Source organism: Caretta caretta, chromosome 3 (genome assembly GCF_965140235.1).
Source record: "Caretta caretta isolate rCarCar2 chromosome 3, rCarCar1.hap1, whole genome shotgun sequence".
Classification (NCBI taxonomy): domain Eukaryota; kingdom Metazoa; phylum Chordata; order Testudines; family Cheloniidae; genus Caretta; species Caretta caretta.
Window position 1 is genome coordinate 115,340,173 of NC_134208.1, and position 27,575 is coordinate 115,367,747.

At 39.9% G+C, this 27,575-nt stretch overlaps 1 protein-coding gene across 2 annotated transcripts in view; it reads left to right on the forward strand.

The window, feature by feature from the left end:
• Positions 1-27,575, forward strand: part of MTHFD1L (methylenetetrahydrofolate dehydrogenase (NADP+ dependent) 1 like) — a 255,883-nt gene that overhangs the window by 180,483 nt on the left and 47,825 nt on the right. For both annotated transcript variants that reach the window (XM_048844238.2, XM_048844239.2), the window contains exons 25-26: positions 7,003-7,110; positions 9,539-9,691. In XM_048844238.2, the coding sequence (XP_048700195.1) occupies positions 7,003-7,110; positions 9,539-9,691 (261 nt within the window). The remainder of the gene's footprint in view (positions 1-7,002; positions 7,111-9,538; positions 9,692-27,575) is intronic.

Below are 27,575 nucleotides of genomic sequence, written 5' to 3' on the forward strand. Positions count from 1 at the left end.
TTTGGTCATCTTTATGGTCATAGGATTTTAAAAATCATAAATTTCATTATTTCAGCTATTTAAATCTGAAATTTCATGGTATTGTAATTGTAGGGAGCCTGACCCAAAAAGGAGTTGTGGGGGATGGGGGCCACAAGGTTATTGTGGGGGGGGTGTTGGGGTACTGCTACCCTTCTGTGCTGCTGCTGGCGGTGGGTCTGCCTTCAGAGCTGGGCAGCTGGAGAGTGGTGGCTACAGGCCTGAACCCAGCTCTGAAGGCAGACCCACCGCCAGCAGCAGGAGAGAAGGGTGGCATGGTATGGTACTGCTACCCTTCTGCACTGCTGCCTGCAGAGCTGGGTCCTCAGTCCGCCACTGTCTGGCCACCCAGCTCCGAAGGCAGCAGCACAGGGGTACAGCACAGGGGCATGGGATGGTATTACCACCCTTACTTCTGCGCTGCTGCTGGTGGGGTACTGTCTTAGGAGCTGGATGCCCAGCCAACAGCCATTGCTCTCCAGCTGCCCAGCTCTGAAATCAGTGCAGAAGTACTGCTACCCCCCTAAAATAATCTTGTGACCCCCCTGCAACTCCCTTTCGAGTCAGGCCCTCCAATTTGAGAAACACTGGTCTCCCTGTGAAATCTGTCTTAGAAATATCTACCAGTGCAGGAATTAGCTGTCATAAGTATGCATATTGGCATATAAATGTCCAATTTATAAAACAGTTTAAGCAAATCCATTAAAGTAAAAAAAATTAAATTCCAAAACTTCAGAATCAGACAACACATTCTTATATGAATCTTTCAGGTCAGAGCTCCAGGTGGTTTTAGACAACAGCATCATCATACCTAAACAAAATGTACTTTATCTTACTAATAATCACCCACAGTTCAGCAGTGAATTCTATGGAGGAAGCATTGGAACAGTGTGTGAACTCAGATCTTTATGGATGAGATATTCAGCAGCGCTCAGCATTGATCTATCTCTGATCACATTGAAGTCCACAGGAATTTTACCACGGAGTTCAATGGGAACAGAGTTAGGCCTATTCTGAGAGCTTCTGAAAATCTCTCCCTTAAAGATTTTATCAGGAAATAGGTGAATTTTGCCCCTAGATATTTTATTACCATTACTGTACATCTCAAATAGACTCTCTCCATGTCTGGGATAGATTCAAAGTCATAATTAAAGTTGGACTAAGTATTGAGGAGTCAGAATAGTCAGAAATCTAGTTTAGAGCTAATCTTTATTAATTAGATTATTGTTGTTATTATTGCCACTGTCTTTGCATGTATAGTTTGCAGTATTGTATAGTCCGGTTAGTCCCAGGATATTAGATATACATGGTGGGTGAGGTAATATATTTTATTGGACCAACTCCTGTTGGTGACAGAGACAAGCTTTTGAGCTTATAAAGAGCTCGTCTTCAGATGTTATGTAACACATTATGTTCTATATTATTATATATTATCTACAGTAGAACCTCAGAGTTATGAACACCTTGGGAATGGAAGTTTATAACTCTGAACAAAACGTTATGGTGGTTCTTTCAAAAGTTTACAACTGAACATTGATTTAATACAGCTTTGCAACTTTACTGTGCAGAAGAAAAATGTTGCATTTAACCGTCTTAATTTAAATTAAACAAGTACAGAAACAGTTTCCTTACCTTGTCAAATCTTTTTTTAAACTTTCCATGTATTTTTTTTAGTAGTTTACATTTAACACTGTACTATGCTGTATTTGCTTTTTTTGTCTTTGCTGCTGCTTGATTGCATACTTAGATTCCAAATGGTTGACTGGTCAGTTTTTAATTCTGGTGTTCGTAACTCTTCAGTTCTACTGTATATCTTGCATATGTAGTTTTATTCAGGTGGATTCCTCGGTGTAATTATTTTGTATTAAAATAATGAAGTTAATATTTCTGACTGTCACTATCGCACTTGTTGCATTTTGCTGTACTGTATTAAGTGCTGCAGGATGGAGGTAATATCCAGCTCTTGGAGCTAAGGAGTTAATCATATTCATGGTGTTTGTGACTTCCTGTTTGAATTAATTTGTTTCCACATTCTGCATTCTTATGGGTTGAAGCATGTACCGCAGGTGTCTCTAAATGTGTCACTTTCCGGCAATATATATGCTTTCTAACAAAGCTGTGAGGGTCTGTTGTTTCCCCAGAATGGCACCAGCAGGTATGCATGTAATGTGACCCTACTGCATTTCATGTCATGTTCAGTATAAATATACATTGACTGTTTCATGCTATATTTTGCAGAAGGAGCTTATCTGAAATTAGTTCTCCAATATCTTTAATTTATACTGCATTTAAAGACGCACCAAAACTACCAAAATTAATGAGGTGGTTGCTGGAAATGTCGTTTTTATCAGCTGTTTAAATTTATTCAGTTTATGTAAAAACATCCACAACCTTATATAAAGCGGGGGGAGGGAGGAGGGATGATTTTGTTTTTTAATTTTCATTTTTAATTGTTTGTAAAATGGAGTTAATACAGTACTTACGTAGATAGCAGGAGCATTGTGAAGCTGTTTGTGAGATGTGTTGCCAACATCCGATGTAAGATACTATGGATAACATTATTTAAAAAAAAAAAAAAAGAGTAAGTGACTTAGCAGTCGAATTCTCATTGTGATTAAGTCTTTTAGGCTCCTAATTGTCAAATTTCTAGAGGTCTAAAGATGCAGATAGGCACCTAGTGAGATTCTTACTAATTTCAATGGGGTAAAGCACCTCGGTGCTTTTGGAATCCCAATAGGCACCTATCTTAAGCACCTAAATATGTTTAAAAATCTGGTCTAAATCCCTTTTGCAAATGGGGCTCAGAAGCCTACGTTATTTAGGCACTTCTCAAAATTTTACCCTGTGGCCCTGAGTCAGCAAATGCTTAAGTCTCATTGACTTAAAGTTAAGCGTGCTTTGCTAAATTGGGAACCATAGAAGTGCAAAGTATGGGCCAGATCCTGCAACTGGATCTGCAAATGTGGATCCCTGTGCCAATCAGTTACAGGATCTAGCCCTACGAATGTTGTTGTTGTTGTTAACATCATTGAAGTTATTGGTTCCTATACTGCAATATGCTGAATGCTCTCAACTTCTATTGAATTGCCATGGCATCTCTGACTATTATTGCACATTATTGCTGTTTAATATGCTGTTTGTCTCTTAGAATTCTCTTAACAATGCACATTCAATATCCTTTCTCTGATTTGGTGGCCACTTTTTCAACATTACTAGAATATTTGTGTTCTTGCAACTTGGGATTTGTATGAATACAGATTCTTCTGACTTGTCCTCTCCACTTAGAAATTTCTATCTCATTGGATTTGTGGAATCATTTCAGTATGGAATAGAAACAAGACACTTTAACATTTTTGTTTGAGGAGTTTTAGTTAATTCTAACTGGTAAAATTCATAACATAAAACCTTTGTTATGAAAAAGATGTTTAGGCTGTTCTTGTTTCTTTGAGTGACCTGGTAGTTGGAGATGTTACTCAATGACCGTATTAGGGTTTTAGGATTTTGGTAGCAAAGCGTTTGATAACTTTATTGAGAAAGTAGGGACAATAAGCTTTCTTAAAAGGCAAACGCAAGAAGAATCATGAATTGTTCATAAATGTTATGTAGACATCCTGCTTACTGCTGTGGTAAATAGGTAAAAACTGACTTCAATTAGTAGAGCCTCGATCTTGATAAATCCTTTTTTTGTTGTTTTAATTGAATTGAGGGTATGCATCACATACTGTACCTTGTGGTTTCTATTTAGAAGATAGTTCATGAAATTACATTGAATTGTTTAGATGTTTTACTTAGTCTGAGTCATGGAGAAAAATTTTTAGTTCCAAACTCTGAACTGATATTAAATAGGGATAGCCATGGACTCTAAAAAATATAATACCTTTTGAAAAGGTTAGTTTCAGATAAACAGGGGAATCCCGCACACAGTACAGTGCCCCTCAAACTCAAGTGAAGTGTGTGTGAGAGCAAGCTCAGGGCTGATTAGAGCAGTGATTCTCAACCAGGGGTCCAAGGCCCCCTGAAGGGTCGTGAGCAGGTGTCTGGAGGGCCACCAAGCAGGGCCACCATTAGACTCGCTGAGGCCCAGCGCAGAAAGCCGAAGCCCAGCTGCATAGAGTTGAAGCCCAAGCCCAGGCCCAGAGCCCTGCCACCTGCAACTGAAGCCAAACCCTGAGCAATGTAGCTTCATGGGAGCCCCGGTGGCCTGAGACCCCAGGCAGTTGCCCTGCTTGCTACCCCTTAACACTGGCCCTAGCGTTTATAAGCAGAAAGACAGTTATTGTGGCACAGGTGGGCTGTGGAGTTTTTATAGCATGTTGTGGGGGCCTCAGAAAGAGAGAAGTTGAGAACCCTTGGATTAGAGAGCTCCTGGCTTGCTCCTGCCAAGACAATACTTAGCTGGTGCACATCCAGTTTGACCTAAGTTCCATGCAATTCTGAAAATAGGCTCAGGCATATATGCAAGGCTTTAGCCACTAGCCTCCCCATTGGTGCGTACGCGTCCTACTCTTGTGACTGCCTCTTCCACCTTTGAAAACTGCATTCGCACATACTCTTACAAAGTCATGTTTCTGCCTGGCCAAACATTCAAAAATTTTGGGGCATTATCATTACCCAAATGTAGTTTAAATAGGAGCTTGAGAAGTATTCTAAATTCTTGTAAAGCAGTACCATATACTGGTACTCTCATACAACTCCATTGATAGGCTTGAACTCAATCCTGCAAGTTTTTGAGCAACTTCTGGGAGCAGCAGGACACCCTCTATCCTGATTCAAGTAATCAGAGCTGGTGGTAGCCAGCACCTGGCAGGAATGGGCCCTTGGTTTGGAAATTATAAATACGGCCACCGGAGGAATAAGTACAAGAATTGTCTTGGAGTGGCCTGTTTCTGGAAAAATAGTCTGCAGTATTGTGAAGCAAATACAGTTTGACTCTAAATGAACAGCTCTGCCTTTTGAACACTTCATTGCGACTTTAACACATTCTGCTTCTTAAAAAAAAAAAAAAAAAAAAAAAAAAAGTTAAAAACCAGACAAAGAGGCAACAGGAGGCTTTCTGTTCTCTGCCAGTCAGCTTATTGACAGTAGACAGTGGAATGTTTTCTTGTGCTGTGGCTTTGAGTACTTGGCTGCATTCAGGCAGCACCCAAAAGACAAGTTAACAGAGATGTTTTGCATTTTTTCCTCTGTATTTACAACTGCAGCTGACATGAAAGTATCATAATAATGGTCATGGGAGAGGTTTAGTCTCATGATGGCTATCTATGCCAGCTGAAGTATTCCACTCAGTTTAGTGTTGCCAGGAATTGCATCCAGGATATTTATGATCCATTATCTCCGACCTTCATTAGATTTTATTGCATGGGTTGGAATCTGTTAGAAAGCCTAGAGTCAAGAATGTTACATAATCCCATGCAGTTAAATGGCAGTAGCCATGCAGTCCTCATGTTCAAAAGATAGCCAGGGGCATAGTTTTCATTAGACCCCATTTTACCAGACTTTTGTGGAGGAAGGGTTTGGGACAAGACTTAGAAGCCTTATTTGTATTGTGATTTAGTTTATTCTAATGGGTGGCAAGCCAGCTTTTTGTTCTTGCTATGCCTCTAGTACTGGAGATCTCATTAATGTGCAGTCGGTCTGCTTTGGAATTTTCTCTTTCAAAAATAAATCATAAAATCAGAAGTAATAGGGGCAACAAAAAGAGTCTGGCTGACACAAACACTTGTGTTCAGTTGATATAGCTCTGTGTAATAAGGATATCTTTAAAGGGATACTGTGGAACTCTTATAAACAAAAGTTGGTGCACACATGCTCTGTGTGCTAATATTCACGAACCAGTTTCTTGACTCTGAGTGTCAAAATAAATATTTCTGCTTTAAAAGCTCAGGGGAAATGAGAGATTATCAGGTCTTTCTTTACAGTTTTTTGAAGTACTGTTTTCATCTCCTAATGTACTTACTTTAAAAGAGGTCTGGAATCCTAATGGTAAAACTTTTAAAATTGGACACTTATCAAGTTATACATGATTTTAAAATATAACTCTAGAATGCTTTGTACTTCTATAACATCTTTCCTCCAAAGATCTCAAAGTGCTTTACAACATAGGTGCTTACAGAGTCGGGGGGGGAGAGCAGGGAAGGAGAGAATGAGGAAGAATTTTGGTCAATGCAATATTGACCCCTATATGGTACCCTGCTATAAAGTTTCTTTTACTCCTGAGGAGCAGGCATTCACTACCACTCGATACCCTGTCACATTAACTGTAGTTTTTGTTAATCATCATAGCAAACACAACTGTGTAGTGATCAGGTCTGTTGAGAGAAATTTGAGGGCCTCAGTACATTGTTTTCTGGGGCCCTGACCTCTACAATTTAACTTTTACACAGACATTTTGGAGGCCCCCTGAGCTTGGGGCCCTGGTGCAATTGTTTCCTCTCCCACTCCTTCCCCCCCCACACACACACAGAGTCAACCCTGGTAGTGATCACTGTTACCCACTGCAGCTTTTTGGCTCATGTCCTATGTCAATTGCTGCTGCTTAAAACTAAGCCAAGAATGTCCTCCTTTCTTGTAGGCCTGCAAATGAAAAGTAAATTTATACTTTTTTGTTTATGAAAATCCCTTGCACCCCAAGATGCCTTCTGAGGAAGGGCAGATGATGTTGCAATCCCCACTATTTTTGGATTTCTGCCAGAGGGAAGGGGAATCAGTGCATCGCCCCAGCCATTCTGGCTGTGCCCTGTGCCTGGCTATTACTGCCTGGTTTGGGGGCTGCACAAACCATCTATAGCTTCCATCCCCACAAAACCATTTTCCACCCCATGTACTCCTCCAATATAATGCTTTTTCTATAACAAAGGCCCAGAGGAAACCTGCCTACCTCTGGACTGAATCTGACTGAGAGACTTGGACAAACCCTCAGTACAGAGTATCTTAGTCCCTCAATGACCTCTATTAATATTTTTGTGCTCTTCTTTGTTTCTACAGCTTCCTATTATTGAAAAAATAAGAATCATTGCTCAGAAGGTTTATGGAGCTGAGGATATAGAATTGTCTCCTGAAGCTCAATCTCAAATCAGTCGTTACAGCAAACAGGTAAAAGTGACATCAAAGCATACAATCAGGAACACACTGGACTTGATTCTCCACAGCCTTGCAGCTTATACTTGTGCAAATGGAGTACAAAATGATTGTAAAATATTATCACATCAGTATGGACCATTTTAGGGCTTGTCTACATGGCAAAGTGCATTAAAGGGTTGTGATTTGTAAAGTCCACTAATGTAATTGATGTTAATTGTTTCAAAGAGGACTGTGTGTTAACATGAACTAAGTACCTGCGAACCATCAGGGTCTACAAGGGGAAGATAGAGCACAACATAGAATCATAGAAATGTGGGGCTGGAAGGGACCTCCAAAAGTCATCAAGTCCAGACCTGCGCTGCGGCAGGATCAAGTAAACCTAGACCATCCTCAAGAGGTGTTTGTCAACTCGTTTTTAAATGCTTCCTATGATGGGAACTCCATGACCTCCCTTGGAAGCATGTTCCAGATCTTAACTACCCTGAAAGTTAGAATTTTTTTTCCTAATATCTAACCTATATCTCCCATACTGCAGATTAAGCGCATTACTTCTTGTCCTATCTGTAGTGTACATGGAGAACAATTGATCACCATCCTCTTTAGAACAGCCCTTACATTATTGGAACAATGTTATCAGGTTTCCCCTCGGTCTTCTTTTCTCAAGACTAAGTATTTTCCTGTTTTTCCTAATAGGTCAGGTTTTGTAAACCTTTTACCATTTTTGTTGCTGCCCTCCTGGACTCTTCACAATTTGTCCACATCCTTCCTAAATTGTGATGCCCAGAATGGACACAGTACTCCAGCTGGGGCCTCACCAGTGCCGAGTAGAGCGGGACAGTTACCTCCTGCATCTTACATACAACATTCCTGTTAATACATCTTGGAATCATACTAGCCTTTTTTGCAGCTGTATCATATTGATGACTCTCATTCAGTTTGTGGTCCACTATCTCCCCCAGATCCTTTTCAACAGTACTACCGCCTAAACAGTTATTCCCCATTTTGTAGTTGTACATTAGATTTTCCCTTCCCTAAATGAAGTATTTTGCATTTGTCTTTATTGAAGTTTATCTCTTGAATTCATACCAATTCTGCAATTTGTCACAGTCATTTTGAATTTTAAACCTGTCTTCCAAAGTGCTTGCAATCCCTCCCAACTTGGTGTCATCTGAAAATTTTATAAGCATACTCTCTATTCCGTTATCCAAGTCATTAATGAAAATAGTACTGAATAGTTCAATAGTACTGGATCTAGGACTGACCCCCATAGGACCCAACTAGATATGTCCTCCCAGTTTGATAGAAAACCTTTGATTAACTACTCTTTTAGTACAGTCTTTAAACCAGTTGTACACCCATCTTATAGTAATTTCATCTAGAGCACATTTCCCTAGTTTACTTATGAGAATGTCTTGCGGAACTGTGTGAAAATCCTTACTAAAATCAAGGTCTAGTCTTTCCCCTTATTCGCTAGGTCAGTAATCTTTTCAAAGAAGGAGATGAAGTTGGTTTGGGATGATTTGTTCTTGACAAATCCATGCTAACTTTTCCTTATAACCGTATGATCCTCCAGATGCTTACAAATTGATTGTTTAATAATTTGCTCCAGTATCTTTTCACGTATTGAAATTAGAGTACTGGTCTATAATTCCCCAGGTCTTCCTTGTTTCCCATTTTAAAGATAGGTACTATATGTCAGAATACTTTACAAATCACAGCCCTCTGTTATGCTTTGCCGTCACCATGTAGACATTTCCTTAAGACTCACTTTGCACAAGTGTAAATATCTACACAAAGTGCAAAATTGGGCCAAAAATTGGACAGGTTTGATTTTATATTTGACAGAATATAATAAATTCAACTTTTTTCTTATCTAATACACTCAACATTTGTTTGTTGATTTTTCAAGCTGGTGTATAAGCCACAGCACATGTATCAATAATGTTTTTTTCAAGATAAATTTCATTTGTACAAACTTTCTTCCGTGTGGTTAATCGCAATCGCTTTCCTGCTAAGGGATCAGTTACTCCTAGATTGCATATAATAGGTGCTATTTGTACCACGGCTTTTTAGTCATTCTGGTGAAAGGAAGCCTTTTCTCTATCAAGCATCTCTTTTAAATATCGTGAGTGTGTCTACATGTTTGAAAACTGTGTGCCTTTATTTAATCTTAAAACAGATAATTAAGAAGATGTGTAACAGGTAAGATGTTGCAGGTTAGGGACTTCATTTGCAACTTTAAAAATCAGAATTAGATGTTTTCCTAAAAGATAGGCTCTGGTTCAAACAGGAATTATTTTGGGGAAGTTCTGTGGCCTGAGTTAGACAGGAGGGCAGACTAGATGATCACAGTGGTCCCTTCTTGCCTTGGAATCTGTGACTCTTTTAATCTGTGAATAACCTTACAAATAATATTTCTTCCTTCTTTGTCTTCTGTCAGGGTTTTGGAAATCTTCCAATTTGTATGGCAAAAACTCACCTGTCCCTCTCCCACCAGCCTGAGAGGAAAGGTGTTCCAACTGGCTTCATTCTGCCTATTAGTGATGTGCGGGCCAGCATCGGAGCTGGGTTCATCTACCCATTAGTAGGAACGGTGAGTGACAAATATTAGACTTGAAATGTATCTTTTCTCTCTCTCCATAACACAATTTGTCATGAAAGCACATTCTCTTTTGCTATTCAGAGCAACAGACTATATGTAGTTAGGTGAGTTTTCATTTGTTATATAAGTGATCCCAGAGAGTTCATGTTTTAAAAATAATTTTATTCTCCTGTGTCTTTTGGCTCCAGGCCAGTAGGACAAGATGGGCTAATGTAATTCCTCAACTGGAGTTTCACATTTCATTTGAAAAAGTAGCTCTTGTGTTGGTGTTTTGGACATTTTCAAGTGAGTTTAAGGGAATTAGGCACCCAAATTACACAGAAAATGAGATTTACAAGCCTGACTTCCTTAGTTCCTTGAAAATTTCAGCCTGTATCCACAGCCTGCTGGATTTGGATGGATGTACTGAAGGCTTTGCATGTGTATTTTTAAATATATCTGCCAGTATCAGCTATTCTACTATGTTTGCATAAAGTATAAGATACTAATAAGAACCCATCATTGCATTTTTAGGAATAACTTTGTAACTCTGTTCATTATAGAAACATTTTCTTCCTACCCATCCCTTAAAAGTAACAGCTTAGAGTACAAGGCGTATAATATGTAATGTTCCACTTCTTCATTTGGTGTACTGTTGTGATTCGTAGAAGCTGCTGCCTTTATCGCCAGCCCCATAAATTCTGTTGTGAACAGCTTCTGACATCACATGGCATGAGCTATTACTAGTCATGTAGCTGAATCATGGAATGGTGCTAGAGAAGGGACACAGGCACTACTGCATTTCCGGAGAACACTCGCCTGGCGTTATCTCATCTTCCCAGAACGCAGCATGATTTCCTTACATGGCAGCACACTGGGGAATGGCTGAGAGCATCTAACTTATTTTTTTAAATTCCCTCTGAAACATTCAAATGTTGGAAGCAAGGAAGGAAGTCGTTCCTGAGAAGGAGAGGTCCTGGAGTTCAGGGAACTGGGTCATTAGGACTCACTGGCCGTGGGGATATGCTTTCTATGTACATGACCAGGGTAAGTGCATTCACCACAAGTGCGGCACAGTGGCTACTAGGATTTTCTAAAAGTGCTGTCAATCGTATGGTTGGACCCTTCCATGTACAGTTAGTAAATGACACTCATAACATCTGATACTTTGATGAAGAAGACTAAACTCTAATTACTGACAGTAGAATGAAATAATTAAAAGTTATTTTCTTACTGCCAAATTTCAGCTTGGATTGCACACATACATAGGGCCAGGCAGGGAAATGAAAGTCAGATACTGTCTGGTGCTCCTTCAAATTCATGGAAATGTTACTCTTTAGGTTGCCAGAGAAGGAAGTGCTGGGGTTGGGCTTAGTAGTGAGGCCTGGTATGCATGTTTTAGTGCATACTAGCCATGACTTGGCATAAATCTATGTTTTGTGCAGATTACTGTTAGGCCTAATTGGAGTAATGTGCATGGGGAGGGTTGTCCATGGGTCAGTGGTGGCCAGAATAAGGGCTCAAGTGTGCCTTTTATAGTGTTTGCCCATCTGGGGCAGTTATGGCAGTTTCAAGGCTGGAACCAAAATTTGGGTGGTCATGGAGCAGGTTTTGCATATGTAATTTCCGACTGGACAGACTTTGAAAGGCACATGTGAGCCAGGCACTCTGTCTTTAATGAGAGATGTAGTGCTCTCATGCAGATCTTTTTCATATCAAGAACTGAATGGACAATTTAATGTGTAACCTACAGTGTGTCTGTATGTACTTTTAATTATTATGTATTTTTATTCTAACAGAGCCTAAAGACCCCTATTGTACACACATAGAGTAAGTGTCCAAAGAGTTACAATCTAAATAGACAGACACTGGATGTAACATATAAGCAGAATGATCATATGATTATATGCAAGAGTCATATTAATTCTTCAATTTTCTCTTTTCTTGTTGTTGTTTGATTGTTTTCAGATAGACTATACTTTTAACTAGTTTTTCTAATATTGCTTACATAAGGTAATCATAACAGCCCCTCTTTAAAGATTTGTTGACACTTGTGAACTTGTTAAGCAAGACATTATAATCCACTGACCACTAAGGAGTCCAAATAAGATTTCTTCTGTGGCTCTTAATTTATTCATTTCTACTTTATATAAAAAGTAAAGGAAACCTATAAAATAAGCTCCTTAAAACTTTTGTAGTCATATGCAAACTAAATGTAATTAAATGAAAATAAATGTATATTTCAAAATACAGATCCTGTTATGAAGTTCCTGGTTTTAGTAGCATTTTGGAGCTCTGTAATCAGATTTCTAGAAGGATCACTCATATAGAGTTATCATTGACATTACAGAATTAAAGGTTATGATTGTCATTAAACAAACTGTAGTGATAGTTCTGTGCATTTTTCTTTTTCACCCCTGTCCAGATGTTCCATGCTCTGGAAGTGCTATGCTGTCAGCAAATTTGCATGTTTCATTGAGCCCTAGGATTTGCAGGCATTACTCTTTCTTGCACAGCTCAATATTCCATAGCCACTTAGTCTAAATATGTAAGGAAGCCACCTGAAAATATTTGGTTAGCCAAAAAAAAATTAGAAGGGGATGAATGCTGGAGGTTTTTACCTTGATCATCAAAGTAACAAGTGATCCGATACTATGGTACTATCCTTAAAATAGATAGCATGTGGGTAAACATCCCATTTTAAGATCAGGTTGGATTAGATTATGAAGAAGAAACGCAGTGTTTTAAAAATTATTTTGTTGGTTGTTGGTTCAGTTAGGGAAAGGACAAGAATCCTAATATTTAATTTGCAGAGACCCTTAAGGTGTTCAGAAGTCTCTTAATTCCACAGTACATGATATAGCACAGCACATTCATTGAAACTGCAATGATAATTCTAATACTAATTAAGTGTCGGACATCACACTGTAGTTTTAAAGTATGGTTTTCACCTGTAGGTATTCCCTTCACTTCAACATGGAAGAGCTGTTCAGTTGTTTTTGTTAATTGCTTTAGTACAGAAAACAGCTTATTATAACTCTGCTTTAATTGGCATGGCTCAAAGCTCTCTATTATAAGAACAAACTTAACCTGAAAGAGTATTTTCAAGAAAATAGGTAATAAATTCTCTTTCAGCAATAATTATTTGCAATAACAAACATGTGATTTAACCTTGTATTACTAGAATGTGTAAATTAATGCAATTCATATTTAACCTAGCATTGAAATGGGACATATAGCTTCTTGTGTAACACAAACATGGTATGTTGTCTTCACATTCTGTAAGCAGTGTTAGCTTTGTGTTATGGTTGGCTCGGTTTCCCTTTCAGCATGGAAGTCTTTCCAGGAAAAATGAACTGAGCCTTATCAGAGGAAATCAGCAGTAAAACAAGAGGTGTATGTAATTAACATTGCATGGCTTTTATCACAGTTCCCTGTGACCCTGACCTAGGGGCTGCATCACTCTCACAGGTGGACTGTTGACATCATTGCTTGGCTTTACAAAGTGGAGGCAGGAAGGCTGTTGGAGTATGTTTAGGAAACCAGTGAAGTCCTTCACTAGTAGTGCTTGGGTGGAGAATTACTCGATTTTGTAATGTGATTCTACCCACCCTCAGATAGCCACTGCAGTTTTGTACTTTCTCACTTTTCAGTTAAGCCACTTTTGTTGTTGTTGCTCTGTTCCATATACTGCACAAGTATGCAAGCTTCTTTTATTGCAGTCTGGTTCAGTTAAGAAACAGTATTTTCAATCATGCAAAAAAGTGTCTTCTTTAAGGGATGAGAGAGAAAACTTATTTGACTTTGAATTACCTCACAATTAATGGCATAGTACAACTCCAACTTTTGCTGTGATTCATCTCTGATAACATCACTGTGAACTTGAAACATTTATACCCCAAGTCACATTTTAAATAAAGATTTTTAAATACAGGTTAATGTTATTTGTAAGGCAAGATCCAACTAAAAATATGCACAGCCTTCTGCACCAGACAAGCCCTGCAGTGTCACAGATGCTGCATACTGACCTATCTGGAGGAAAGGTCAGCCTGTCACAGAATGTTATTCCTCCCCCTCACACAAAAAACACCTCCAGATCCTGTGTGATGAATTGTGAAATGATACACTGTCACTCTGCTAGCAGTGATTCTTGGGACAGCCCATCTCCTTGTCTGATTTGACACTAGCTATAAGAATTACAAAGCCCTCGTTAATTTTCAGGTGTGGCCCACAATGTCTGCCATGCTAAAATAATTCCTTGGATGGTATTAAGAGTAGGCCTCTTAATGGTCTAAACTGTTTGAGTGCTCTGTGAGGAGAGGAATTTTTCACACCACTAGTGCATTTACAATTTATTGGCATCTTATTATTGTGGCAAATAACATAAATATGTTTAGTGTGGCTGACCCTTTAAGGGGAGTTGGGCCCAGCCCCACCTCTGACTAATCAGCTGCCTACCAGCTGAAGCTGTGAGGCCAGGGATCAGGTGATAGTTTGACGATCACCCACTCCAGCTGGGAGGCAGCTGATTAGTCACAAGTGGGTCTGGGCCCAATTCCTCCTAAAGGGCCAGCCATCCTGTGGTGTGGAGGAGTTATCCTTTTAAAATGTGTATGGTGGTGAGATTTATAGCTAGCTTGCAAACTATCTAAGTTAAGAGCTTTTAAGTACGATCTTTAGCATGCTCGCAAAGAAACAGTGCCCAGGAAAACTGCAGGCTAAAGTATAACGGGCTGAAGAGTGCACCACTTGGTCTGCCAGTTGTGCATCTTGTCCTGTAAGTATTATGCTGCTGTCTGTATTGTGGTAGCACTAAAAAGCCTCACTGTGCTGCACAAACACGGATGCAGAAATGATCCCTGCTTATACAGCTTTCAATCTAGTTTGAAATGAGATGTGATAAATAAATAGAAGTGAGGGTTGGGGAAGAGGACAAGATCATCTGGTTACACAGGTTAGCTATTGCATAACATAATGGTTTCACATTGAAAAGTTTTAATGAAATGAGCTGTCTCCAACCACCACACCAGCTAGCCTCATTGGTTTGGCTGCTTCCCGGTAGACATCACAGTAGAAATAGGTCTTGGGGAGGAATTTGAAGGTGGAGAGAGAACTGGCCATATGGATTAATTCAGGGAGGATATTCCATGTATAAGGGACAGCATATAGATGTGTACAGGAGAAGGTTGAAAACGCTGATCAAATGATGGCAGTTAATGTGATAAAAGATGAGCAGATTAGTGTAGATCGAGTGGTGAAGAGTCTTAAAGGTGAGGACAAGAAGTTTGAAATGCAACTTTGAAATGAAAGTTTGATGCAGAGGAAAATAAGGATGGAAAGAGGGGCTTTTATGTGGTCATAACTATCTCAGCAGCTGCATTTTGAATCAATTGAAGGAGTGATGTGTGTATTTAGGGTAGGACAGAGAGGAGAAGGCAGGAGATGATAGGATCTGAATGAAAGTTTTAGCTGACTGGAAAGAAAGAAAAGGTCAGACTCTAGATATGTTACAGAGAGAGAAATGGCAGCATTTGGACTCAGCCTAAATGTGTGGGGCAAGGGAGAGGTAAGAGTCAAGAATGAACACCAGGTTATGAGTCTGGAGAGAGGATGGGGTATTGTCAACAACGACAGAGAATGGGAGCGGGGATGGTTTGGAAGGAAAGATAAGCTCAGTGTAAATCATGTTAAGTTTTACAAGAATTATAACCAACAATGTCGTAGAAACAATGTGGGTGAGGTAAAACAGAAGTTGCTCTTGTAAAAGATATTACCTCGCCCACCTTGTCTCTCTAATATCCTGGGACCAACACGAGTTCAACAGTGTCATAGGCAACAGAGAGAGAAAGAATAATGAGAATGGAGTACAGGCCCTGAGACTTGGCCATGAAGAGGTCATGAGACCAGTTGATTAGAGTACTTTCAGTGAAGTGGAGACGGCACTGCTGATTATTAGGGAATTCTTTGAATGAGCATATGAAATAGATGGGAAAAAACAAAAGGTAAAGTTGGTTTGAGAGAAAGCTGCTCGGAAACTTCACAAAGAACCTAAGACATTTAACAATTGAATAAAAGAGAGAGGGCCATGTATTTAATAGGACAGCCAACTCAGACTTCTTCATGAAGTCTAACATTAACTGCTGTTTGCCTGAAGCACTGGAAGAGTAGAGCAAAGGCACAAGATAATCATGTCTCTCTGTCACACACATTTATATCTGGTTATGTCGTTGCGCAAATGCTTATTTAAATCAGTGAGATAGTACCATAGAAAATACATCTTCCTGGAAAACAGGGAGAAGAAAAATCACCTGGCACATACCATTTCTTGACACGTACTCAAGGTATTTTCATTCTCCATAAATAGTGCATATTTAGTTTTCTGTTGACAGTCGTGTTTAGAAGATATTAATGCTAGACGTACTGCTAACCCACCACCTTATGCTGACAAATTGGCAACTTTATTCTAAATCAAGCCTAAACCCAGCTGCAGGGCACCAATAAAACAAATTACAACATACTGAATTTCCTCTGCACCATTCTGAATTGCTTTTAGATTGATCAAGGTCCAACATCTGTGAGTTTAGCAGAGTGCATTATAACCTGAAACGGCTAAGAAATTTCTTGTTGAGAAATAACATTTGCATAGACCAGGGCATCACTTCTGCAGATCGATTAGTCACCTGGGTCACTGCTTTGCAGAACTGTTTCTGGGCAGGAGGTGGAAATAGTTCAATTTGTAAAATTAGACAATAGATCCTAGCATAGCAAAAAACAAAAAGCCTTTATCTTGATGGATTATTTAATCCTTTGGAGCAAAGAGCCTGGATTTGCCCAGTTCAGTGTGCCCAAGAGCTGTCACACTCAAAGTGCTTCTACTAAGGAATTACTCTTGCTTTGTATATGCAGAACTATCCTTAGCCATATATATTCCATGGGCACGACCCCCATTAAAGAGAATTATTGTAATATGACAGTATTTATACATATCTCTAAACACTTCAAAGGATACCTTGCGTTGAAAAATCACAAGTGTACTCTGTGAGGTTTCATAAGTCTTTTTTTTTTTTCAAGGATTTTCAATATGCAGCTCTAACATGAAGTTAAAAGATGATATGCAGGTTCTTAAATCTGCATAATATTTTAATAAATAAAACAATTTATTGCATACAATGAAGTGAGCTGCAGCTCACGAAAGCTTATGTTCAAATAAATTGGTTAGTCTCTAAGGTGCCACTAGTACTCCTTTTCTTTTTAATAAATAAAACGTGTCTACAATTGTCACTTTAAAAAAAATCATTTAAATGGATTTTTTTTAAATTAGGTACATGTTTATAGGAAAGGGTCTTATATTTCACCTTCGTCAATAACTAGGACGCTTAACTTAATCCACCTCTGACACTGAATTTTAAAATCTCCCTTTCTCCACCCCAGATTAAACATGTATTATATGAAATTACATAGTTATAAGCAATTGTGTTGTTAATCTAAGTCACCATTATTTATACTGAAAGAATTTTAACTATCTAGTTTATTTTTCACCATGTATGCAGGAGGCTTTTTTGGATTTCTAGCACTTTGCTCAAGTTGTACAATGAAGTTAGTCTGATTTTATTAATAGTCATTTTCACTTTGTTCCTGTGTATCCAGAGTTCTCAGCTGAGGTGAACTGTGCTGAAATGTGGTTAAAATTGTATTGCGGACAACCTGAATTCTAGTATGGTTTGTCTGGGCAATGTGGCCGGGTCAAGTGCTGTTATATTAAACAGTAATGTAGTTATGTTCATGAAAAATGCTACTTTAAGCAAAACACTGTTAAGCGAATCCAATTTCTCCATAAGAATTAATGTAAATAGTGGGATTAGGTTCCAAGGAAATTTTTTTTCCAGACAAAAGTCATTATATACATATACAGTACAAGTTTTAAATAATTTTAAACAAACAATTTAATACTGTATTCACCAATGATGATTGTGAAGCTTGGTTGAGGCAGGGGCTGAGCAGGGTTGGGGCACAGAGGCTTGGCCCACTCCACCTGCCGGACGTTCCAGTCAGGGAGCGGGATCAGGATGTGGGGGCTTGCCCCATTGTGCACAAATTTCCAGCCGAGGAGTGGGGTCGAGGTATGGGGGCTTGCCCCATTCCACCAGCCCGGTGCTCCTGCCAGGGAGCGGGGATGGGGGCTTTCCCACTCCCCAGCGGGAATGCTGAGTAGGTGGAGTGGGACAAGCCCCTGACACCGCTCCCCAGCAGGATCGCTGCGTGGAAGGGCGGAGCAGGGTGAGCCAAGTAACCTTATAATGGAACATTGCACAACTTTAAAGGAGTATGTTCTCTAATAGATCAGCAACCTAATAATGAAACAATGTTAACCGGGACAACTTTAAGTGAGGAGTTACTGTACTACAAATAAAGCTGTAGTAGAGGAACTCATTATACCATCATTACAGCCATGGTTTTGGTACAGTATGGGGACAGTTAAAGTCCGTGCTTCAAAATCTTGGCTACAAAATCAGTTATACTTTAACCATAATGTGTGACAATCATGTTGTAATGAGGCCCACCATCTTGGCTGCTTTTTCTGAACATTTAATTTACCTGTCTGATGAAGTATTGATGATAACGTCGGTGCAGGAGAGAAGGTTGTCTTTTCAGCAGTTATAAAAGGAGAAAAGAGATGAGGATCTTCTGTGGATGTAGGAACTCTTTAGATCATGCTTAGTAGCTTGTTTTCAGATATCTTAAAAGACTTGCAAGAAAATAACACAGCTGCACATGGGGAGTGCCATTTGGGACAGAAACAAACAGTAGATTTTGGCTTCAGCTTTATTTGCAACTAACATAACATGAAGGGGGAAACTCTGCATGTCCTGAATTGCAACCCAGCAATGGGAAGTTAGGGTTTTGAGCAGTTTACCCACAGTGTATGTATGGCATGTGTTCACTGGTGCTGAAGGCAGAACAGGAAGAGGCTGCTCTGCCACTGCATTTTTATAGCTGGCAATCTGCTGACTGATCCCAATACTGCTCAACATTATAAGAAGACTGCCATTGGTCAACAGCCACTGTGGCACTGCGTACCCTTTCTGTGTGTTTGAGTTCATATATGGTTTGGGGGAAAACAAAGGCCTGATTCGATACCCATTCAGATCTCTAGAAAGACTCCCATTGACTCCAGTGCACTTCAGATTAGGCCCTATATTTTCAAACAATTAATTTACAAATTCTCTTGAAATTGTAATATTAAAAGCTGTGTGATTATGTATGTCGAATGTGCTACCTTTGTAGAAGGCAGATAGAATTGAATGTACAAATAGTGTGTCAAGTTTATTGGAAGAGCATCTCTTGGGATTTTTATTTTGCTGATCATTCTTTGTTTTCTATAAACCATTTATCAGATGGTTGTTAGTTATATGATTTGGAGAGAGAAATATCTGATATGTCCCTTGTGGGCAGCCAGAAATTAAAAGAGTGGAGTTTGTGTCAAATTATTCAAATTCATCCTATCTATATATGAATATGGAAAATATGTAGTGTATATATGTATGAGTTTGGAAATATAATGTCATTTCAAGTTTAAGAGTGATTTAAGGGCCTCTAGCAGGAATCTAGGTGGAGGCTGCTAGTCTGTAACTGAACTGTTTTATTGAGTCCAGATAAATAAGGTGAAAGGCATTTTGAACTTAATAATGTTCCCAGCAACTTGCTTTCCTTCATTAAACTCTGTAATATATGATGAATAATGCACTAATTGACAATAAAGAGGACTGAATATTTGTGCCTATTGGTCAAGGGATTATCCTTGTTAAAACAGGAAATGAACTCTCATTTCCTGTTGTAAAACTATTTTGTGCTTAATCTTTGAAAGAAGATGTGAGGTTAAAAACAGGTTACGCTGTACATAGTAAACATATGCCTCTATTAGAGGTTTTATGGGAAAGGAATGTGCATTTGGCAAATTATTTTAATCTTTTTAATTGAAAAATGAAGCATGTTGTCTTATTAAGTGTGCAAAGCATATAGAGACACCAGAAACTGATCTCCTGTAATTTTCGTGCTACTCTGGTTTTATAACTATAATACCTTTATAGTTACATCCTGTGCACTTCAGTTTAGGATCTTAGTATTTCACAAATGAGGCAAAGTGTTGTCCCCATTTTATAAATTGGGAAAGTGAGACAGAGCTTAAGGAAGACCTTTTACAAGTCAGTGACAGAGCCAGGAACAAAACTCCAGTCTCTTGACCTACAAAATCATTCTTTAATCACTTGATAGACTACCTGTATGAGACTTTTAGTTGTAAGAATTTGAAATACCAAACTTGTGAATCCTCTCCATTGAAGTGCCCTGTCTTTCATTTTGTGAGGATAAGATGGAATTTAGAACACTAGAAAAATTTGCCCTCCCAGAAATTTGCCCCCCTCCCCCATTCATTTAATCTTTACTCAAAATCATAGGACAAATTCTGGCCCACTATATCCTATTATCTGATATGTACAAAAGAATTGCTTTGAAATGACCAAACATTTAAGGATATCAGCCTCATACCTAAATTTCAAACCTACTTCAAGGGAGAGAAGTTCCATAAAGATAGATCAGAAACTGCATCAGAGGCATATAAATCCAGAAGAACAACAATATATGGCACCAGATTAACTTCACAAAGCACTCTAAAATTGATCCAAAGGCATCTGCAGACACATTTGAGGTACTCACTTCCTTAACATGTCATGGAGTATAGAATGTCCTTTTCTGTCTTATCTCCAATTTGTCTTTCCTGTCTACTCTTGCTGATGATCCCTTCCCCAAAACAGGAAAAACCTTAGTGGCAAAACCTCTTTAAAATAGTTTCAAGAAATTATAAAACATTATATTCTTATTCTTGAGGCATAAGCCAACTGCTTGCTGCCCAGGATGAGAGAGAAATTTTCCCAATGGGAGGACTGTTCCATAAATTATCACCACAGGGTTTCTTATATCTTGCACTGAAGCCTCTGGTATGGGCCACCAACGGAGGCAGAATAATGGATTAGATGGACCAGTCGTCTGGCCCAAATTGGCAATTCTTGTGCTCCCAAATACTCTTCTCCAAGACAAACCTATCTGCCAATCTGACACATTCCCTCTCCTGACCCTCTTCTTTTCTTGGGACAGAGATATGTTCATCTACATGCCAACATTAACCCTTTCATCCAGTTTAAATGCCTGTTCTGCATTACTACATTAAAATGTGGTTAAATGCTTCTTTAATGTTGTTATGGTTAGCCTTAGAAGTCTGGAAAAAAAATCTTTCTGATAAAAGCTAGTGCTGGGCTCCTAAGAAGCAGGGCCCTCCCTGCAATTAATAGCACTAGCTGCCTCTGTGGTCCCAGGAGAGAGGAATCTAACCCAGCTGTAAAAAACAGTGAATGTTCCTGAGAAGAGGAATTGGTAATAAGGCAAAAAATTGTCTTTATCTCTCCTTACCTTTGCCCTCCAACACTAACATATGGTGCATGGCTAGTAGTATCGCCAAAGAAAATAAACTTGTACAGTGATATTTGTGGTGGAGAAGCATGTATTATAGCATCTTGTTATCACCCATATAGTTAAAGAACTATATGCATTATTTTCCTTCAGGAACATTGGGTTTTATTTTCTTTATTATTTCATCATTAAATTTTGCTTCCAGATAAAACTTGACACACAAGCTATGGGCCCAGACTTGATATTTTTAAAAATTGAATTCAATTTAAACAATTTAAATATAAGTTTTTGATATTTTATGAATTGGGATGTAAAATTAAAATACACACCGAATAAAGGATTTGCATTGTCATGAAAGCTTTTTGTCCAAGTTGTGTTGTATACCTTCTTCCTTTCTGTGCTTCACTTTGCCAGCTATGCTCAGAGGGAATGTTTGTTAGAAACCGTAGGGCAAAATCTTGAGGGGATGGAGAAATAAGGTATTAATAGTACTGACCCCTTACCTCTGGAATTCAGTACCCAGCAAAAATATGTTTGAACCCTAGCCTTGCCATGGCTAGTGGTGGTAAGGTCCATCTCTTTATTTAGGCATTCTAGTAATGGCAGTTTCTTGATTGAAATTTAATCCACTGCACTGTGATACCATCTTAGGTCACTTAAAGGAAACAGATCTAGTTAATGCAGAGTATGTGCTTCCCAGTCTATAAGGATATTTGGTAACTTTAACAAATGTGATGGGCACCTTACAATACTTAATAACTATTGTCTCTGTATGCATCCAGTGTGCTCCAGTGCCATGTAGGGTATATCATAAGAATGGCCATACTGGGTCAGACCAAAGGTCCATCAAGCCAAGTATCCTGTCCTGTGACAGTGGCCAATGGCACGTGTCCCAAAGGGAATGAACAGACAGGTTATCGTCAAGTGATCCATGCCTTGTCATCCAATCCCAACTTCTGGCAAACAGAGATGAGGGACATTATTCCTGCCCATCCTGGTTAATAGACATTGATGAATCTTTCATGAATCTATCTAGCTCCCTTTTGAACCTCATTATAGTATTGGTCTTCACAATACCCTCTGGCAAGGAGTTCCAGAGGTTGACAGTGCATTGCATGAAAAAAAATACTTCCTTGTGTTTGTTTTAAACCTGCTACCTATTAATTTCATTTGGTGGTCCCTTGTTCTTGTATGATGACTTCCTTATTTTTTTTCTCTATACCACTCATGATTTTATAGACCTCTATCATATTCCCCCATTAGTTGCCTCTTTTCCAAGCTGAAAAGTCCCAGTCTTTATTAATCTCTTCTCATACGGAAGCCATTCTATACCCCTAATCATTTTTGTTGCCCTTTTCTGAATCTTTTCCAATTCCAATATAAAAGAACCATGCTGTGATATTTTATTGACTAACCGCTAGCAATCAGCAAAGAGTCAGGACTCTGGGAGCTGTTTAAGAAGCAATTCAGTTCTCTTGAAATTACTTAAACACTTAAGTGTCCTCTTAAACCTTTCAGATCACTAAAAGAATTTAGCATTCTTCACTAAGTCTTTTTTTTAAATGTGTTACAGTTCAGAATTAGCTGTACCTTTTACCTCTCTCTGTCTCTCAGTGGGCACCCCTGCAAGTGACAGACCGAGAGCTTGCACTTCTCTCAAAATAGAGTTCTGCAATTCACCCCACTTTTAGACTGGGTCTCCAGGCCACAGCATCCTTGTTCACCAGCTGTGTTTCTTTAGCAGGCCCAACTAAGTTTGGTACCTGCAAAAGACTTCCCATTGGGAGCTGTAAACAGTAGGAAAATGCAGCGACACCAGACTGCTTCTTCAAAACATAAAATACGACTATTTATGTATAGGAACATAACAGTTGGAGAGAAAAGGATTAAAACAACAAATGACTTACATGCATATTGCCTTACCAAAAGTTTAGCGTTTCCCTCAGGATTTAGGAAGGCCCATCTTATCTCAGGTACCCAACTTCTTCTGGGGACTGAGTTTCAACCTGCTGCTCTGCAGATCCTGTCTTTCCTACTCTATTTATAAGGGATACCCCTTTAGCGATTCTAAAGTTTTTAGTTTTAAATTTAGTACCTGAAAGGCTTCTCACAGAATAAGAGATATGGTGCCCAGCTTGGACAGAGACAAAATCTCAAAGACCTTGAATCTATATTCTCAATTTAACACTGGTGATTCAGCTATCTAAAGCCATTGACTTTAGTACCTACAGATGTGCAAAGCCACCTAAGAGTGACTTAACCCTTGGGGTATGTCTACACTACGTGAAGGTGTGATTGTAGCCTGGGTAAGTATACCTGTGCTAACTTTCATCTAGCTAGCATCAGTAACAATAGTAGTCTTGTCATATTGGCACGGGCTAGCAATGTTTACATATGCAGGGTCCCTGGTGTGCTTGTATTCTGGTGGCTAGCTGGTACCGAAGCCCATGCCAGCACCTCTACACTATTAATGTTATGCACGCTAGCTAGATTAAAACTAGCCTAGATATGCCTACCTGGGCTACAATCACACCTTCACTTGCAGTGTAGACATACTCTTAGTAATCCTTTAGCAAGCAACACAGTAACTATCAAACATGCAGGGGATCATGTAATAGTAATTAAAAAATTATGGTCGTCTCGCAGAAAAGCATTCACAAAATGCTTTTCTGATCACCTTTAAAGTTTGGTTCTGCTCTGAAAAGTAATTCTGAAAAAATGACGTGGAGCCGTGACTATTGGAAAGTTCTAGTGATGCACAAGAAGAAACTTAATCTACCTATCAGAGCTGCATCAGCTCTATATTGCTAACTGGAATAAAAACAATACAACGTTTTTGTGAAGATACCAAACTATTCAGACCCCATTTTTGTTCTTTAAAATCAGCAGGTATGAATACACTTGGAACAGGTCTGTTGAGCAGGGCAACGAATGAGACCTATTATTATTATCATGTAGTAGTGCACAATTATAAATTCACTAATTAAAGGTCCTGAAGAAAGTTAATTTTAAATGTGCTTTGAGATTCTTTTGCTTTCAGTGTTGAACATAATAAAAAAAAGACAAAATACTGGGGAATAGCAGTAGAGTGCAGGTAACGTCATTTTACTTGCTGCAAGGTGTAATTAGTCACAAACAATTTCCATGTAATTCTATTTTGAGCTGATATTTGTTTAATTTTAAAAAAGAGATTAAAAAAAGGTCTAGGTGAGACAGGTCAATGGACTAGACTAGCCTGTCACCTTTAAAAACCTGGGTTTTTAAAATCATAGAATCATAGAATATCAGGGTTGGAAGGGACCCCTGAAGGTCATCTAGTCCAACCCCCCGCTCAAAGCAGGACCAATTCCCAGTTAAATCATCCCAGCCAGGGCTTTGTCAAGCCTGACCTTAAAAACCTCTAAGGAAGGAGATTCTACCACCTCCCTAGGTAACGCATTCCAGTGTTTCACCACCCTCTTAGTGAAAAAGTTTTTCCTAATATCCAATCTAAACCTCCCCCACTGCAACTTGAGACCATTACTCCTCGTTCTGTCATCTGCTACCATTGAGAACAGTCTAGAGCCATCCTCTTTGGAACCCCCTTTCAGGTAGTTGAAAGCAGCTATCAAATCCCCCCTCATTCTTCTCTTCTGCAGGCTAAACAATCCCAGCTCCCTCAGCCTCTCCTCATAAGTCATGTGTTCTAGACCCCTAATCATTTTTGTTGCCCTTCGCTGGACTCTCTCCAATTTATCCACATCCTTCTTGTAGTGTGGGGCCCAAAACTGGACACAGTACTCCAGATGAGGCCTCACCAATGTCGAATAGAGGGGAACGATCACGTCCCTCGATCTGCTCGCTATGCCCCTACTTATACATCCCAAAATGCTCTTGGCCTTCTTGGCAACAAGGGCACACTGCTGACTCATATCCAGCTTCTCGTCCACTGTCACCCTAGGTCCTTTTCCGCAGAACTGCTGCCTAGCCATTCGGTCCCTAGTCTGTAGCGGTGCATTGGATTCTTCCATCCTAAGTGCAGGACCCTGCACTTATCCTTATTGAACCTCATCAGATTTCTTTTGGCCCAATCCTCCAATTTGTCTAGGTCCTTCTGTATCCTATCCCTCCCCTCCAGCGTATCTACCACTCCTCCCAGTTTAGTATCATCCGCAAATTTGCTGAGAGTGCAATCCACACCATCCTCCAGATCATTTATGAAGATATTGAACAAAACCGGCCCCAGGACCGACCCTTGGGGCACTCCACTTGATACCGGCTGCCAACTAGACATGGAGCCATTGATCATTACCCGTTGAGCCTGACAATCTAGCCAGCTTTCTACCCACCTTATAGTGCATTCATCCAGCCCATACTTCCTTAACTTGCTGACAAGAATACTGTGGGAGACTGTGTCAAAAGCTTTGCTAAAGTCAAGAAACAATACATCCACTGCTTTCCCTTCATCCACAGAACCAGTAATCTCATCATAAAAGGCGATTAGATTAGTCAGGCATGACCTTCCCTTGGTGAATCCATGCTGGCTGTTCCTGATCACTTTCCTCTCATGCAAGTGCATCAGGATTGATTCTTTGAGGACCTGCTCCATGATTTTTCCAGGGACTGAGGTGAGGCTGACTGGCCTGTAGTTCCCAGAATCCTCCTTCTTCCCTTTTTTAAAGATGGGCACTACATTAGCCTTTTTCCAGTCATACGGGACTTCCCCGGTTCGCCACGAGTTTTCAAAGATAATGGCCAATGGCTCTGCAATCACAGCCGCCAATTCCTTCAGCACTCTCGGATGCAACTCGTCCCGCCCCATGGACTTGTGCACGTCCAGCTTTTCTAAATAGTCCCTAACCACCTCTATCTCCACAGAGGGCTGGCCATCTCTTCCCCATTTTGTGATGCCCAGCGCAGCAGTCTGGGAGCAGACCTTGTTAGTGAAGACAGAGGCAAAAAAAGCATTGAGTACATTAGCTTTTTCCACATCCTCTGTCACTAGTTTGCCTCCCTCATTCAGTAAGGGGCCCACACTTTCCTTGGCTTTCTTCTTGTTGCCAACATACCTGAAGAAACCCTTCTTGTTACTCTTGACATCTCTTGCTAGCTGCAGCTCCAGGTGCGATTTGGCCCTCCTGATATCATTCCTACATGCCCGAGCAATATTTTTATACTCTTCCCTGGTCATATGTCCAACCTTCCACTTGTTGTAAGCTTCTTTTTTATGTTTAAGATCCGCTAGGATTTCACCATTAAGCCAAGCTGGTCACCTGCCATATTTACTATTCTTTCGACTCATCGGGATGGTTTGTCCCTGTAACCTCAACAGGGATTCCTTGAAATACAGCCAGCTCTCCTGGACTCCTTTCCCCTTCAAGTTAGTCCCCCAGGGGATCCTGGCCATCTGTTCCCTGAGGGAGTCTAAGTCTGCTTTCCTGAAGTCCAGGGTCCGTATCCTGCTTCTTACCTTTCTTCCCTGCGTCAGGATCCTGAACTCAACCAACTCATGGTCACTGCCTCCCAGATTCCCATCCACTTTTGCTTCCCCCACTAATTCTACCTGGTTTGTGAGCAGCAGGTCAAGAAAAGCGCCCCCCCCTAGTTGGCTCCTCTAGCACTTGCGCCAGGAAATTGTCCCCTACGCTTTCCAAAAACTTCCTGGATTGTCTATGCACCGCTGTATTGCTCTCCCAGCAGATATCAGGAAAATTAAAGTCACCCATGAGAATCAGGGAATGCGATCTAGTAGCTTCCGTGAGCTGCCGGAAGAAAGCCTCATCTACCTCATCCCCCTGGTCTGGTGGTCTATAGCAGACTCCCACCACTACATCACTCTTGTTGCACACACTTCTAAACTTAATCCAGAGACACTCAGGTTTTTCTACAGTTTCGTACCGGAGCTCTGAGCAGTCATACTGCTCCCTTACATACAGTGCTACTCCCCCACCTTTTCTGCCCTGCCTGTCCTTCCTGAACAGTTTATAACCATCCATGACAGTACTCCAGTCATGTGAGTTATCCCACCAAGTCTCTGTTATTCCAATCACGTCATAGTTCCTTGACATCACCAGGACCTCCAGTTCTCCCTGCTTGTTTCCAAGGCTTTGTGCATTTGTATATAAGCACTTGAGATAACCTGTTGATCGCCCTCATTCCCAGTATGAGGCAGAATCTTCACTTCTGGGTGGTGATCACATCTTACCTGTCATTTGTCTACACCACATAGTCAACACCAAATTAAACATGGTTTGAAGATCACCCTTGACTCTTTACTTCATGCACATCATTACCAGTCATAAAGATTCTGCGGGATGAATTGTGCACTCGGTGTCATTTGTGCAACCCCCTTGTAGCCAAGTTATACCCTTAAAAGTGTTCAATAGAAGTACAGGCCTGAAATAGCAACAGAGTTCGTAGGTCAGGATTGAGATGCATTGGCAAAGCTTTGTAA